General features: G+C 46.9%; 1 protein-coding gene across 1 annotated transcript; it reads right to left on the reverse strand.

Annotated features, from left to right (window-relative positions):
• Window positions 1–10,307: 10,307 nt before the first annotated feature.
• LOC117060248 (complement C1q tumor necrosis factor-related protein 5-like) lies at window positions 10,308–12,652 on the reverse strand. The gene is made up of 2 exons (XM_033172452.1): window positions 12,428–12,652; window positions 10,308–10,976 (listed from the first exon to the last, which is right to left on the reverse strand). Exons 1-2 carry the CDS (start codon window positions 12,645–12,647, stop codon window positions 10,459–10,461), a joined length of 738 nt encoding a protein of 245 aa, XP_033028343.1. The 5' UTR covers window positions 12,648–12,652; the 3' UTR covers window positions 10,308–10,458.
• Window positions 12,653–16,398: the final 3,746 nt, after the last annotated feature.

Genomic DNA, 16,398 nt, shown 5'->3' on the forward strand with positions numbered 1-16,398 from the left:
AAGGTGTAAGATGTACCTGATGAGAATTCCCCTTTAAGAAGAAGAAGAAGAAGAAGAAGAAGAAGAAGAAGAAGAAGAAGAAGAAGAAGAAGAAGAAGAGTTTGGATTTGATATCCCGCTTTATCACTACCCGAAGGAGTCTCAAAGCAGCTAACATTCTCCTTTCCCTTCCTCCCCCACAACAAACACTCTGTGAGGTGAGTGGGGCTGAGAGACTTCAGAGAAGTGTGACTAGCCCAAGGTCACCCAGCAGCTGCATGTGGAGGAGTGGAGACACGAACCTGGTTCACCAGATAACGAGTCTACCGCTCTTAACCACTACACCACACTGGCTCTCAAGAAGAAGAAAAAGTAAAGAAAACCAGGAAGGAGGGAACACAAGAGATTCAGAATAGAGAAGTGGTGGTTTAACTCATTCCCATGCATTATTTTCCCAATGTAAGTTTCTCCTCTCAGTATTGCGCACGCCCTGGTCACATGCATAAGGTGCATGGCTTACCCAAAGAACTCTGGGAACGGTTGTTTATTAAGGGTTCTGGGAGTACGGAAAGTGGAAAGTGTGGAGGAGAAACCCAATGACATCAACCCAGAAACTTCCCATTTCTAAACGAAGTAAAAAAGAAGAAGGAAGGAGAAATGGATTGTGGCTGTTCATATGACTTTGACACAAATGAATCTTTACTGCGATGGGGAACAAATGACTCACTCAATTCTGGGGGTGAGGAGAAGGCTGGATGAACGGATAATAATGCTCACTGTTGACCAAGTCCCTTCTGTTGCTCAGCCATGACTGTCCCACCAGTCAGACAGAAGCAAGGGCATGCAGGATTGTACCCGAGGCAACTTGTGACACTTGTGATTCAACAATGTGGTTCTCCAAAGTCTGGTCCATGAAGAGAAGGATGGAATTCCCAAAGGCTCATAAAAGTCCCACAGTCCTCCCCTTGCTAAAACTCATTGTGATGTTCTGTGCACCAGAGAAAGCAGAATGATGCGGCCTTCTGCATTGTGGGTTTGCCCATAGGCAATGCAATTTACACACTGCTTAGCTATTACACATAGAGAGAAAGGCAAGTTCATCTAGAACAAAAAGGGCTATGTGTCATGTAGCCATAAGGTTTTGGTTTTTTCCCTCAACAGGAAAATCTGAAAGCCCTCCTTAGCTATCACCAGTGCTTTATAATCATAATGATACTGATAATAATACCCTGTCCATCTGCCTGGGCCCCCAGCCATTCTGGGTGGCTTCCAGTATAATATAAAAAAATAATAAAATGTCAAAAACTTCCTGATACACCGCTGCCTTCAGATTTCTTCCAAAAGTTGTGTAGTCCTTTATCTCCTTGACATCTTGAACACTAAGGTAGCCTTAAGTCCCCAGATGTTGTTGGACTACAACTCCCATCATTCTTAGCTAGCAGGACCATGGTCAAGGATGATGGTAGTTGTAGTCCATTGGGGTGTGTGTGCCCATGAGACTTTTCTAAGTTTGGGGCGGGGGCGATCTCATGGCTTCATCACTGGGTGAGATACATTTTACGGTGACACAGGCTATGGCCATGGTTGCCAAACATTGTTTCCCCACACAGACCACTTGAAAATTGCTGAGTGTCTTGGTTTCTCTGCCTGTTGCGGCAACACCTGGTGCAGGGGCTGGACTAGATGACCCTTGGAAGAACCTGCCAACTGTACAGTTCTACAGTTCTGTGATTTGTAATATGCTGTGCTACAAGCGGTATGATTTTTAATTGTATTTTTTACAGACATGCTGCAGACCACCTGAACCAAGCTCACAGACCACCTGTGGTTCATGGACCACAGCTTGGGAACTTCTCTGTGGAGGCACCCCAACTGTGGAAAACACTCCCCCTGGAAACATGACTGGCATTCAAGGGATGCAATTAACAGATTGTGGATACGAAAATGTTCCATGGTTGACTCCATAGGTGATTTTAGGATGCATGTCTGTTTGCTTCTTATCTTGTTTTTGTTTTGTTTTGTTGGAACTGTTTCATAATTCTGCATTTATTTATTTCTACATTTAAACTGATTTGTAATCTGATTTTGGGATGCAAGACAGGTTGAAAAATACAATTACAATATGAATATAACATAACCCCAGGTATTTCACTTTTTGTTAAAGTGGACTGTCTGTTTCCATGCTAGCTGCTTTTCAGCATCAAAAATATGAGGACGGCCTTTCTAGAGAGGTTGGGATTCTTCCCTGGTTGTGTTGTGTTGTGTTGGCAGACAGGCAACTTCCTCAGAGACCTGAGGCTGTTGGCAGAGCATGAGACTCTTAATCTCAGGGTCATGGGTTTGAGCCCCACATTGGGCAAAAGATTCCTGCAACGCAGAGGGTTGGGTTCTACAATTCTATGATTTTGTGTCCAGAAATAAGGATGCCAGCAGTGGCCTTGGAGGTATCTTTCCCCATCCCTTGATCTCAACCTCCTTCCCCGTGTTATTGGAAAAGCTCCCTTTGATGTGAGCTAAACCAAAGACTGATTTATCCCCTTAAGCCTGTCTCTTTCTCCCCCCTGCTCCCCACATCTGCTTCCTTTGTCTGGCCAAATCTGAGCCCAGTGCTATGGGGGGTAAGATCAGACGACAACTTTAATGAGGACGGTGATTTCCCCTGCTAATTCCCCCCCCCCCCACTAGCCAGTTGGAGATGGACCGCAGAGAAGGATTCCCTGTGGACTGGCTTGGGCTTCTCCCCAGGTGTCCCTCTTATGTATAAATTAAGCAGACCCCCAATCCAACTACAGGCTAGGAAATGAGTTAATGAGTCTGTATGCAGCCAGACATCAAGCAGCTGAGCCATTAGGCTTAAGGCAAGGAGTCAAAGTCATTTGCAAAGCAGCACACGGGTGTAAACATATGGCTTAGCTTCCTTGTGCCTCTGCTAAGGCTGTAGTGGCCTCCAAGGCTGGGGAAAAGGAGACTATGGTAGGGCGGGGGCTTAGAGCAGCCATATGCAACTCAAAGCCAATGTCTGCACCCATCTAAGTGAAGTCTGCTGATTTATCTTTTTTCTTTTATGTTGTTTGGCTGTCCAAGGGGTCATTAGACTGACACAGGTGGCGTTGTGGTCTAAACCGCTGCGCCTCTTGGGCTTGCCAATCAGAAGGTCGGCAGTTCGAATCCCCACGACGGGGTGAGCTCCCATTGCTCTATCCCAGCTCCTGCCAACCTAGCAGTTTGAAAGCACGCCAGTGCAAGTAGATAAATAGGTACTGCTGTGGCGGGAAGGTAAACGGCGTTTCCGTGTGCTCTGGTTTCCGTCACGGTGTCCCGTTGTGCCAGAAACGGTTTAGTCCTGCTGCGCACATGCCCCGGAAAGCTGTCTGCGGACAAAGGCCAGCTCCCTTGGCCTGAAAAGAGAGATGAGCGCCACACCCCATAGTCACCTTTGACTGGACTAAACTGTCTGGGGGTCCTTTACCTTTTACCTTTACCTAGACTGAGAAGTTGGTGAACTTTTTCAGGAAAAGAAGTTTCTTATTTAGGGACCCTGAGAGTCACGTAATCCAACACCTTCATTGCAGGAATCACAGCTAACGAATCCCTGACACATGATGGCCACCCAACCTCTGCTTATAAACCTTCCATGAAGGAGAGACCACCTCCTTCCAAGGGTGCCAGCTACACTGTCAAGTAGCTCTTTCTGTGAGAAAACCGCTTTCCATATGAACCTCTAAACCCCAAGATCATCTTCTGAGGCCCTTCTTTGTGTCCCTCCTCCATGTGAGGTTTGGAGGGTGGCCTTTTCTGCAGTGGCTCCCCACGCTCTCCCCAGGGAGGTTCGGCTGGTGCCTTCATTATACACCTTTAGGCACCAGGCAAAAACATTCCTCTTTAACCAGGCCTTTGGCTGATTGACAGCCAATGCCCTTTTAAAATGTGTTGGGGGTGGGTGGGTTATTGGGTTGTTCTTGTTTATATTTTAATTATGTATTTTGTGTTTTTGTGTTGTGAACTGCCCTGAGACCTGCGGGTATAGAGCAGTATACAAATTTTAATAAATAATAATAATAATAATAATAATAATAATAATAATAATAATTCTTCCTGAGGTTTAGTTGGAATCTCCTTTCTTGTAACTTGACTCTGTTGGTTCGAGTCCTACCCTCCAGAGCAGGAGAAAACAAGGTTGCTCCATCTTCCGTGTGACAGCCCTTCAGATACTTGAAGATGGCTATCATATCACCTCTCAGTCTTCTCATCTCCATGCTAAACATACCCAGCTCCTTCAACTGTTCCTCATCAGGCTTGGCTTCCAGACCCGTCATCACCTTGGTTGTCAATTGTGCATTCATGGTGATTTGTGCTCATTACGGTATTGGGGCAGATATATGTAATCCCTGTAGCAATAACTGGGTCAATTAGCTCTTGAAACCCTTTTGTATGCAGAGTGAGCAGCGTTAGGCATGTGAATCTTGGGTGGAAAGAAGACTATACCAGTCGCAATCGCAAGAGAAATGATTGTGAAGTGAGAAAAAAATAACAATAGGGAAAGTGTCCTTCCCAATTGCAGATCAAAGCCAGGCCAAGCATTGATCTGTGGATTCACTTAGGTGCTGGGCGAACACCTCCGCTTAGGAAAAGCTGATCAAATCAAAACATGCAGTCAGCAATAATTTAATCTCCTTCCAGGAAAGAAGCTTGGGCACCACGGTGAGGGATGGGGGGTTATGAAACAAACATCCCTGAATGTTCTCCATTTGGCGAGAGGGCTTGAGAAGTCATTTCCAAAATTGTTGCAAGTGACAAAGAGGAAAGAACAGAAAGAGATTATTCTCTTTCTCTCACATAAAAGGAGCAGCACAACTCGCCATCATCAAAAGAAATGGATTGTTGGCATGCCTGAGATAGATGAAAAGGAAGTGCATTTTACTGAGTGCTTCATTATCTTGTGAAATTCAGCTCCACAAGAAGTTAGGATAAATACCGTATATACTCGAGTATAAGTCGACCCAAATATAAGCCGAGGCACCTAATTTCCCTACAAAAATGTGGGAGAGCTTATTGACTCAAGTATAAGCCGGTTCACCTTTGCCACTGTGGTAGAGGAGGAACGAGCAGCCCAAAGCAGCCCTTTGGGCTGCTCCTTCCTCTTCCTCCTTTGCTGCTGTGGAGCTCACCCCGTCGCAAGGTTTCGAACCGCCATTCTTCTGATCGGCAAGCCCTAGGGCTCTGTGGTTTAACCCACAGCGCAATGTTCCCTTGTGTTATACAGAGAAGGCTGGGATCCTGTCCTGTTCAAGCGGAGCCAGGGAAAGTGAGCACCTGTGGGGTTTTAATACTTCCTTAACTGATAGGCTTTCTGCCTTCTGGGGTCTAAAGTTTGCATTTATGTGAGCAGTTCAGGAATGGAACAAGCTGCCTGGGGAGAGTAAAGAACCGCCGTTCTTGTACACTTCTTAAGGAATGGTTGACTTGAGTATAAGCCGAGGGCAGCTTTTAAAGCACAAAAAGTGTGCTGAAAAACTAGGCTTATACTCAAGTATATACGGTATACATGGAGCATGGAGGGCTGTCAATGGCTATTAGCAGAGATAAGGACAGAGGGAGTTTACCTTTGCTTGGGAGACTGGGTTTCTCTCAACCCCATTCTGCATGATCTGCAGACTCAATGTTACCCCTCTCCCCATCAGTTTGAGACAGTGGGGTGGTGAGATCTTACCTGGCACCTCCAGGTAGCAGGTGAGAGGAAAGGTAAAAAGGTAAAGATAAAAGGATCCCTGGATGGTTACGTCCAGTCAAAGGTGACTATGGGGTTGCAGTGCTCATCTTGCTTTAAGGCTGAGGGAGCTGGTGTTTGTCCACAGACAGCTTTCCAGGTCCTGTAGCCAGCATGACTAAACCGCTACTGGCGCAATGGAACATTGTGATGGAAACTGGAGCGCATGGAAACGTCGTTTACCTTCCCGCTGCAGTGGTACCTATTTATCTACTTGCACCAGCGTGCTTTTGAACTGCTAGGTTGGCAGGAGCTGGGACTGAGCAATGGGAGCTCAACGCGTAGTGGAGATTCAAACTGCCAACCTTCTGATTGGCAAGCCCAAGAGGCTCAGTGGTTTAGACCACAGCGCCACCCGCACCAGATGGACAGACCATCTGACTAGCCACTCTTGGAGGTAGGATACCTCTGAATGCCAATTGCTGGCAATTTCAAGTGGGGACACTGCTATTGTTGCCCTCAGGTCCCATTGTGGGTTTCCCATTGGTTGAGAAGAGGATGCTGGACTAGATGGGCCATTGGCCTGACCTAGCAAGCTCTCCTTAAGATCCTTATTACTAAGACCCTGGGCAGCTGCCAATCAAAGCATAGGATGCTACCAGTATTTTGCAGGAGGCATTCAAATGCATGCCAGGAAATGTAGGTTTGCACAATTAAAGCGGGCCATTGTCTCCCCCCCCCCATTTATTCCCATAAAAAATAAACAAAATCCAGGCAAGCTATGAAACTGGATATCCTCCTTTTGCTCCAGATCCCACAGCCCTCTTCACAGCTGAGTAGGGAAAACAGGAAAATATTGGCTCTTGATGCTGCTGCAGTCCCATCTCAAGATGCAGGACACAGCGTGTCTTTGTTACATGGCTGACACAGCCCGGGGCTCTGGATTTACAGGCCAAGCGTCATTTGCAACAGATGTCTGTCGTCAGTGTTGACCCGGGCGATGCTTTCCCTGAGCAGGGAGGTCGGGGTTAGCGCTGGTAAAAACTGAGATCACTCCAGGTCAGCCTGAAGCTCCACATCTCTCATTCCTTCTAAGCTCTGCTTCTGGTTGAATTATCTGTGTTCCCCTATATACCCATCCCTCAGCCCCAAACCAAGTACTGTGTAAATGGCCTTGTAAAAACATGCCCCTCACCCCCCCCAAGTCCAAGTCCAATCAAATCAAACCTCCTGGCCTAGCTTGGCAAAGAGCTTGTCAGAAATTGCTTTGGTACCACCCGGATACAGATGCTGGCGGAAACAGGCGAGATTCCTTCTTCCTAGCGTCCTTGGAGCCTCCAGGTGAGACCAGAAATCCCAAGGAGGTTTGCAGCTTGCTTGGACACTGGGAAAGTTCTGCAGCTGGGAGCAGTCCAGAGACATTGGGGGAAATGAGTGCAACAAGGCCTATTTTGGGCAAGAATGCAGAAAGCGTGCTTCCTTCCCCGTGCTAAAAATAAAGGACCTTTCTTCCAAATTGGGTCACTGTTCTCACACTGGAGAATCTGGGACCAGAGAAGGCAAGCTGACTGGCCCCCGTCCCTGTCACAGCCCTGTAGGAAAGGCTGAGCTGTGGCTATGCGCACACATTGCTTTCTGTGGGCAACACTTGGCACTGATAAATGGGTTTGGGGGTCACTTGTAGATAACCGCAGAACTTAGGCTGCCTTGCTTCCTGCCCCCAGACATAGAATCATAGAACTACAGAGTTGGAAGGGTCCATGAGGGTAATTTAGTACAACCCCCTGCAATGCAGGACTCTTTCACGCAACGTGGGACTCGAACCTACAACCCTGGGATTAAGAGTCTCGAGATACGCAACAAGTCCATCAAGGGCTTCTGCAATAGGTTGCACCTTGTGAAATCAGGCTGAGGGCCACACATGCATCATTGGCAGCAGTTTCCCCAGCTCAGATTCAGAGGAAGCATTACAGGACGTGGTCACTAGGGTATCAGGTCCTATTGAGCATTGGCTTATTTGCAGTGAGTTAGTATATTCATCAACGACAGCATCACATACCCATTCAACTATCCCAAATTCCAATACACCACTCATCAGACAGGTTGTGGGAATAAGCGAACTTTTCCCCTTCTCTGGTGGGAATGCCCGCAGGTTGCATCATTCTGAAATGAAATTTATTAGGAGATTTCAAAGATTATTAAAACACATGTTCAAATATCTACCCAGTTATTCCTACTAAATACGTGGACAGACACTATGAAGACATTCACCAAAATGAATTTTGACATGGATGCTGCCAAGATCACTATAGCACAACAGTGGAAATGGTTTAAATACCTGACTACATCCTTATGGTACCTTTTAAAATCCCTTATACAGCCTCCAACATCCAAAGAAAGGTCCATGTTAAAGGAATAACTATACGCAATCTGGCTTAGGGGTTAAATTGATGAATTCATCAGTTCAAAGACAGGGAATGAATCAATAGGTTCTTTAATTTCTAGTATACAAGAATTGAAACAGATGAAGTTTTGCTCTCTTTAACTCTGTTTAATGCGTGGGGGTGGATGTCACCCACTTATTTTCACTTTATTGGGCTGCTGTAAAATGTTGAGGAGCAGGAGTCGGGAAAAACATTGCAACACCTCCCTCCAAAATGCTTTCTACCAGTAAAAAAGATCTCTCCAAACACTGATACTCACCCTGCCATACAAAGATATAAAACAGCACCCAAATCTTTTCATTATATTTAAGACACTTTGGAAGATACATATACACATCCTTTGCATACAGGAATTGTAGACTAACAGACTCAAATTTCCATGTAGGAAAAAAGAAATGTCATGCGTGAAACAATCTTACAAACAAAATCTATTCTAGGGTTAACTAACTTGGCCAGAATTTTTTTTAACTTTGGGCTCAGGGAGCCCCTAGTGGATAACTCATGCCACACGTCTATAACATCTAGGCTAAACTTTTTATTGCTGCTTGGTCTATGAATGAGAATTTGTGAACCCTTTCTGATAGTTGGGCTGTGAGCAGAGCAGCCAGCTTGCAACCTTTATCTTGACCCAAGCTACCTAATAGGAAAGAGGCTCTTTTCCTACCAGATGGAACAGGAAAACAACACAGCCAGAGCCTTGATTTCCAGACTTCTTAGGTTAAAAATAAATGATTGAGCAGTGATGGGCCCCTTTCATTGCTGGGAATGTTGCACAAGAAGACTCTGGATCTGTGGCTGCCTGTAGTGGCTGTTGTGTTGGAACCTTCTAACAGCCACTACAGGCTGCCAAAGCAAGAGAGGGGAGGGAGGCTTCTGTGCAAGTGCTACCCTATTAAGAAGATAACATGGGGAAAGACCCATTCACACAATTACTGTTGTTTTTAAATAATTCCTTCTGTGGCATTTTTCATTTGTGCGATTACTCTAATTTCTCTCTGCAACGCCATTAGGGCTAGGTGATATATCAATATATCGTCCAAAACCGGTTTGAAGTCCACATTGTGATACTGGTTTCATCATTTTTACCTGGGGATGTAATGGGAATCATTGTGTGGTGTGTGTGTGTGTGTGTGTGTGTGTGTGTGTGTGTGTGTGTGTGCTCTATGCAAAGATCACAATGTGGGGAAAATCATGAAGCCAGCCAATGCTTCTCTTGATTCCTGCAGTCCCTGTTAACTCTGCCAGCACTGCTGGTATATCATGAGGTTTAGCTGGAGATATAGCACAATGTTGAAAACCAGATACTGCCTGGCCCTAAATGCCATATACGAGTTAAGGCTGATTTCATGGTTTAATAGTGGTTTGATCCTAGCGATCTTGCTCTGGACCCTCCTTCCCCTTCGACAGGGAGAGGAGGAGCTGCAGAAATACACCAGCCCCTACCAGTTGGACTGCTTCTGAGGAACTGTAGGAAAGGATGGCCTGTCTCCCTATATACAAACAAAGGACGGAATGTCATGCTTTGCAGTTCACAGGGCCGCCGACAGATGGCCACATCAGCTGCAGCACGAGAAATGGCAGGGTAGCCCAGGCAAGCTCTTGAATGGTGCCTGGCTGACCTCTGTCAAACATGCCTGCAGTGAGGGTTGACAGAGGAAAGAGAGGTGCTTCACAGAGCCGTTCAGTAAACTATGCCTCCCTCCTCCTTTATAAAAGGTGTGGAGGTTCAGGCGAGCTGCGAGCGGAGGACAAGGGGGTGTAATAAAGGGAAGGTGGTTGGTCAGATGATATAAATATTAACAATAATTTTATTATCTATATGCGCCCCAGCCACTCTGGATGGCTTCCACCAAAATATAAAAACACAATAAAACACCAGACATTAAAAACTTCCCTCTACAGGGCTGCCTTCAGATGTCTTCTAAAAGTCATATTGTCATTTGACATCTGATGTGGGGAAGGGTGGTTACCAAAGGGGTAGGTGGGGCTGGCGAGCGAAGCAAGTGGGGCCGAGCCCTAAGTATGTATGTGTATATCTATAGAAAGAAAGTAAATCTACTCCGCAAGGAGTACACTGTTTGCTAGTGCGCTACAAAGGTCACTTAACTTCTCTGCTGCACAGCTACCCCGACCTTGGCCTGAGGGTTTGCCAGACACCTTCTGGGAGGAAACCTACAACCCTTTTACAGGCATTAGCTAAAGGGGTGCCGCACCCCTCGGGTTAAGAAGGGCCACAGGTGTCCCCACGGACGACAGCTGTGGCGGAGCCAAGAAGGGGAACGCGGGAGTCCTCCGCAAATTGCGTGGCGGAGAGGGGCAAGTCGTCTCTCAGGCAAAGACGGGAGAGTTTTGCCAGTAGGAGTAGACCAGGAATCCTGTGAAAGTGCTATCTGTCTTGATGCTGGAGTAGAAGCCGAGGTAGTCCCCCACCCCCACCTGCACCCAGACTTCATCCTCCGGCTCCAGCCGCACCAGGGTGCCACCGGACAGCGATGTGGGCTTGGGCCAGTTGCCGTAGAACTGGAAGAAGGAGGCCACCGACTTGCCATTCTTCATAATGTCGAACTGGAGGCTCATGCGGTAGACGGTGGCATGGACAGCAAAGTAGTACAGTCCCGGAATCTCGCAGAGGAACTTCCCCGTGTTGCCGTCGTAATGTCCCTGCTCGTTGACCAGCACCACGTCAAAGACGATTGGCTGGTCGGCCAAGGGAGGGCTGCGAGACTCGGAGCGCTTGGCGCTGAAGGCTGAGCGGGGAGCCACTGCGCACTCCCCTGGCACTCCTTTCTCTCCGGGGAACCCATTGAGGCCAGGGCTGCCTCTTTCTCCTGTGGGGCCCACTGCTCCTTTACGGAATGAAAAAACAACAACCAAGGACAGTGTTAGGATATGTTGAGAATGGAATATGGATCTGATGTGTTTTCGCCATGGAGAGGCTTTAACACAGATATGGATGGAAGAATTTAGTACAGTACTATGCAATATGGAGTAATGGTGGCTTGAATTAATCAAGGTGAAATTTAAAGAAACAGATGGGCTAACATTTATTAATAATTATGGAACCTGTCTTGAACTTTTCCTAAGGAAAAGAAACGAATGATTCTCAGACACCCTGACTTTAAAGAAATTGTTTAACAGAAAGTGGAGAAGATGGATGTTTGCATGGACTGAAGGTTTTTGTTTGTTTGTTTGTTTGTTTTTGCATGGACTGAGGGTGATTTTATATATAGTGGTACCTTGGTTTTCGAATGTAATCCGTTCCAGAAGACCGTTTGAGTTCTGAAACGTTTGAAAACCGAAAAATCAGTACAGAAGCCTCAAAACGGAAAACTCAAAATGGAAGCAGCATTTCCGGTTCGACTTCCAAGGCACGTTCGAAAACCGAAGCATTTACTTCTGGGTTTACAGAGTTCAAAAACTGAAATGTTTGACAATGGAGACGTTCGAAAACTGAGGGTACCACTGTGTGTGTGTGTATGTGTGTGTGTGTGTGCGCACACACACACACACATACATTTTCTGTAACTGACGGATGGGAAATCGGAAGTTCTTCACTTGCATCATTTGCTAACTTTTTTTCCTTTTCTATCTAACTCTTCTCTCAAAATGGAATTAGGAAATTATGTAACATTGAGCAGTGAGTAAGGAAGGGAAGAGAAACATCAAGATAGCGGGGTGGGAAGTCAACTTTTGTATTAAATTTGAATTAATTTGATGATTTTTTTTTGAAAAGCAGTAAAAATTAATTGAGAAAAAAGAGAGTACAAAGCAAAACACCAGCTTATCCCCTCGTCTTGCTTGTGGCGACTACAATGGTTAGAAGTTTGGGTCTTAATTTAAATGACCTCGTTTCCCTCAGAGGGGTGAGGAACTTGCAGCCCACAGGCCTTATTACTTCCGCCAGGCCTCCCCATTTGGCTTGCGAGGCCTTTTTAGCCATGCCCAGCTGCTGATGGTTGGGGCTTGCATAGCTCTGAAAACCAGCTGGCTGTCCGCACAGACAAAAATGGGTCACCAGTCAGGCTGGCCCTGCTCTATGGAGTTGATAACTTAACACAGTGTGGACTCCTTCCCCCAAATACACTGTGAGACAATAATGCTGGGACTTACCCACTTCAGAGCTTCTGCAGAATTAGCTTGCTTAGCATGATAGAAATGGACCTGGAAATAATAGTGCTCTCCCACCAACCCCCCCCCCCCCGCCCCCAACCTGCCTCATTTGCATCTAAAGGCCAACAGTTTTCCTTCAGGCACCAGGAAGGCCTTTGAGATCCTCCTGAGGCAGAGGTGCCCTTACCTGGTTGACCAACTTCGCCCTTTTCTCCCGGCATCCCTGCTGCTCCGTCACGCCCGTCACGCCCATCTCTGCCTGGCAGGCCTTGGTTACCATGGATCCCGGGGCTGCCTGGAATTCCGGGGTGCCCAGTGCAAAGGCTGGGGATCTTATTGTCCTCAATCTGGACTGACTCTGTGGTCAATGTAAGCAGGAAGACGAAGAGGTAGACGGCGTGCTCCATTTCTGGGGGGGGGTCTACAGAGAGAGGAGTTTGTCAGATACCTCCAAATGGTCTCGGGGAAGTGGTTTTTTGCAAACAGGTCCACAAATTCATTTATTTTATACAGGTAGCTTACCTAATCCAATGTGTTTATGCCCCCAAAAGGACCAAGTTTAATAAACCTTCCTTGAATGGTCACCTGCCTACTCGCCCTAGGTAACTAGGCCTATTAAATCTGTCCCTGGGATGCCTTAAGGACTGCTTTTCCCCATATAAACCTGCCCAGCAGCTGAGACCATCTCTGCATTCCCCAGCCTTCTGAAATTTGCCAGATAACATAGTTAACTGTTGATTTTTCTTTCCTCCAGAAGAGGCAGTGATGGCTGCCAACTGGATAGCTTTAGAAGATTAACAAATTCAAGACTACCAGTAGCTACTAGGTGTGATGCCTATGTACTGTCTGCAGTATGACTGGTTTAGTATTCAGTAGCCTGAATGGGACGTGGGTGGCACTGTGGTTAAACCGCTGTGCCGCTTGGGCTTGCCGGTCAAAAGTTTGGCGGTTCAAATCCCCGCGATGGCGTGAGCTCCATTTTTCAGTCCCAGTTCCTGCCAACCTAGCAGTTCGAAAGCACACAGTGCAAGTAGATAAATAGGTACCGCACCAGCGGAAGGTAAATGATGTTTCTGTATGTTGCTGTGATTTCGCCAGAAGCAGCTTAGTCATGCTGGCCACATGACCCAAAAAAACTGTCTGAGGAAGCGGACAAACGCCGGCTCCCTTGGCCTGTAAAGCAAGATGAGCACCGCAAACCCGAGTCATTCATGACTGGGACTTAATTGTCAGGTGTCCCTTTACACTTACCTAACCCAGGCATCCCCAAATTTGGCCCTCCAGGTGTTTTTGGGACTACAACTCCCATCATCCCTAGCTAACAAGACCAGTGGTCAGGGATGATGGGAGTTGTAGTCCCAAAACATCTGGAGGGCCGATTTGGGGATGCCATGACCTAGCCTCTGAATACCAGTTGCTGGGAATAACAGGGGGGGAGTGCTGTTGCCCTAGGGGTCCTGCTTGCGGGCTTCCTACTGGCATCTGATTGGTCTCTGTGAGGATGCTGGGCTATGTACAGTGGTACCTCGCAAGACGAATGCCTCGTGCAAAGAAAAACTTGCTAGATGAAAGGGTTTTGCAATTTTTTTAGGTGACTCGCAAGACAAATTTTTGTATGGTTGTGCTTCGCAAGACGAAAATTTCAATGCATTCCTATGGGAAACTGTGCTTCGCAAGACGAAATTTTCGCAATACGAAACGACTCGCGGAACGAATTAATTTCGTCTTGCGAGGCACCACTGTAGATGGGCCTTTGGTCAGACCTAGTAGATCGGCTCCTTTTATGTTCTCCCATACAGTTGAAACAAAACAAAACAATCACTGTAAATAGGAAGTAGTGTAGCTGGAGAGAACTAAGCTAGAATGCTTGGCCTAGACTAGACTAAGCAGGGGAAGGGCTGCTCAGTGGCAGAGCATCTACTCTGCATGCAGAAAGTCTGTGGGGTTCAATCCTTGCATTTCCAAGGTAGGGAAACCATGGAGAACCACGGCCAATCTGTGTAGACAGTACAGAGCTTGAAGGATCAAGGGTGTGACTCAGTCTAAGGCAGCTCCCTATGAATTTTGTTGCTCCCTGGTGCATTAGACTTCCAGAGTTTTAGTCAGTCAGAGTATTATTATTATTATTATTATTATTATTATTATATTATTATATTATTCATTTATTATATTGCTATCACGCCTCTTCCTCCAAGGAACACAAGGTGGTGTACATGGTTCTCCCCATCTTTGTTTAATCCACACAACTTTCCAGCTGGTTTAATTTGAAAGATGGTGCCACTGAGCATGTGCAGAGTGCCTTTATCCCACAGACCTGCAGCTAGATTCCAGGTCCAATTGGTTTTTTAATCAGGTTAGCATTCCACCTCTCCCTGCAGAAATTAATCGCAGCAACCGTTTCATGAAAAGTTAGAAGAACTCCAGCAAAACCAGAGCAGAGTATTGCCTCTTAGACACCCACCCCCATGGTTTATCTCCCAGGGAGCCTCCACACCCTAATCCAACTGTAAGACTAGCAATTGTGCAACCTAAATCCATTAATGCATATGATTCCCTTGGAACAGTTGGGAGCTTCAAATGGCTCAGTATTCTCTGGATTTCCTGAGCTGCATTTTGTGTATTTTGTGGTGAGTGATGGGGGCAGGGGGAAGAGAGACAGAGAGGAGAAAATGTCAACTGGCTCTTAAGCAACTGCCTGGGATGTCACGCTCCTTTCGCCTCCCATGGAATCAGAGGAAGGAAGCCAGAGCCTCCCAAGAGGCTAGTCCTCTAGAGGCACAACTGATGCCAGGAGCCAGCCGGGCACACAATGCAGCCTTCAAACCACAGAATCAGCCTGTGAAACTTTTGTCCTGGTTTTGCCTCCTTCTGCTGCCAGCCAGCCTGTCCTGACAACACTCCTTTCCTTTCTCTTTTCTTCCCCTCTCCCTCCTGCCCCTGCCATCTTTTGCCACTTTTTGCAAGTGCCCAGGTTGTCTTCAGAGCTCCTATAAGTTTCAGCTTTGGGATTTAGCCATAGCTAATAGGACTGGAATGCAGCGAACCCATCCAAAATCTCGATGCTTTACATTCTTTCAGCATTGCCTGAGCCTGGTAAGGATTGGGGGTGTGTGTGTGGGGGTGAGTGTCGAAGCAATGATTCTTCAAGATCAACTGGTTGAAGACTGGTCATGTTGTTCGGAAGCCTGATTATCGTCTTCCAAAGCAACTGCTCTATCCCAAACTTAAAAATGGAAAGCGTAATGCTGGTGGTCAAGAAAAGAGGTTTAAAGGCTCTCTCAAGGCAAATCTTAAAAAAATGTAGTATAAACACCCACGATTGGGAAACACTGGCCTGCAAGTGCTCCAATGGGAGAACAGCCTTTACCAAAGATGTTGTGGACTTTGAAGACACTCAAACTCAGGACGAAAGGGAGAAACGAGCTAAGAGGAGAGCACATTGGCAAAACCCTCACCATGATCAACTCCCACCCGGAAACCTATGTCCCCACGTTGGAAGGGCATGTGGATCCTGAATTGGCCTCCACAGTCACATACGGACTCACTGTTAAGACTGTGTTTGTGGAAGGGAATCTTACTTGGCTACGAGGGATCACCAAAGAAGGAGGAGGAGGAGGATATGCTTCGGGGAGCCTAGCCCCAATATCCCAGTGTGTGTGTGTGTGTGTGTAGACAAACCTGCTGCATTATCAGCACTGAAGTGACCTCCTAGGGGTGCAAGCCTGGGCAGTGTGTATGGAGGTCCTGAACTGCCCAGACACAAGATTCTTGGCCTCGTTGGCTGGGTCCACAGGAAAGCAGAGCAAGATGCCTTGGCACCAGCTGTTGCCGGAAGGAGGTGCACAAGGCAGCATCCAACTGTCTTAGGGTCTCCACTCCGGATTTGGGTAGGGTTTACTCCTTAGCCTTTTCTTCTCCCAAATATATCCGGCAAGGCAGTGGAGGATCAGAGTTTCCCCATCTGCTAGATGTGCTACCTTCTCGGGTTGGCGAGCCCCATCTGCCCCACCCTTCCCTCTATAGCATGTGCAGAAACCACCTTCTTGACCATTGGTCTTGTCTGCTCAATCTGCCAGAGCCTGTCTTTGCATGCAGGGGAAGTCCCTAACTCACCAATCAGCTAACCTCACCTGGTCTAGCCAGCCATCCAAAGCCATT

This window comes from Lacerta agilis, chromosome 15 (genome assembly GCF_009819535.1).
Source record: "Lacerta agilis isolate rLacAgi1 chromosome 15, rLacAgi1.pri, whole genome shotgun sequence".
NCBI classification, from domain to species: domain Eukaryota; kingdom Metazoa; phylum Chordata; class Lepidosauria; order Squamata; family Lacertidae; genus Lacerta; species Lacerta agilis.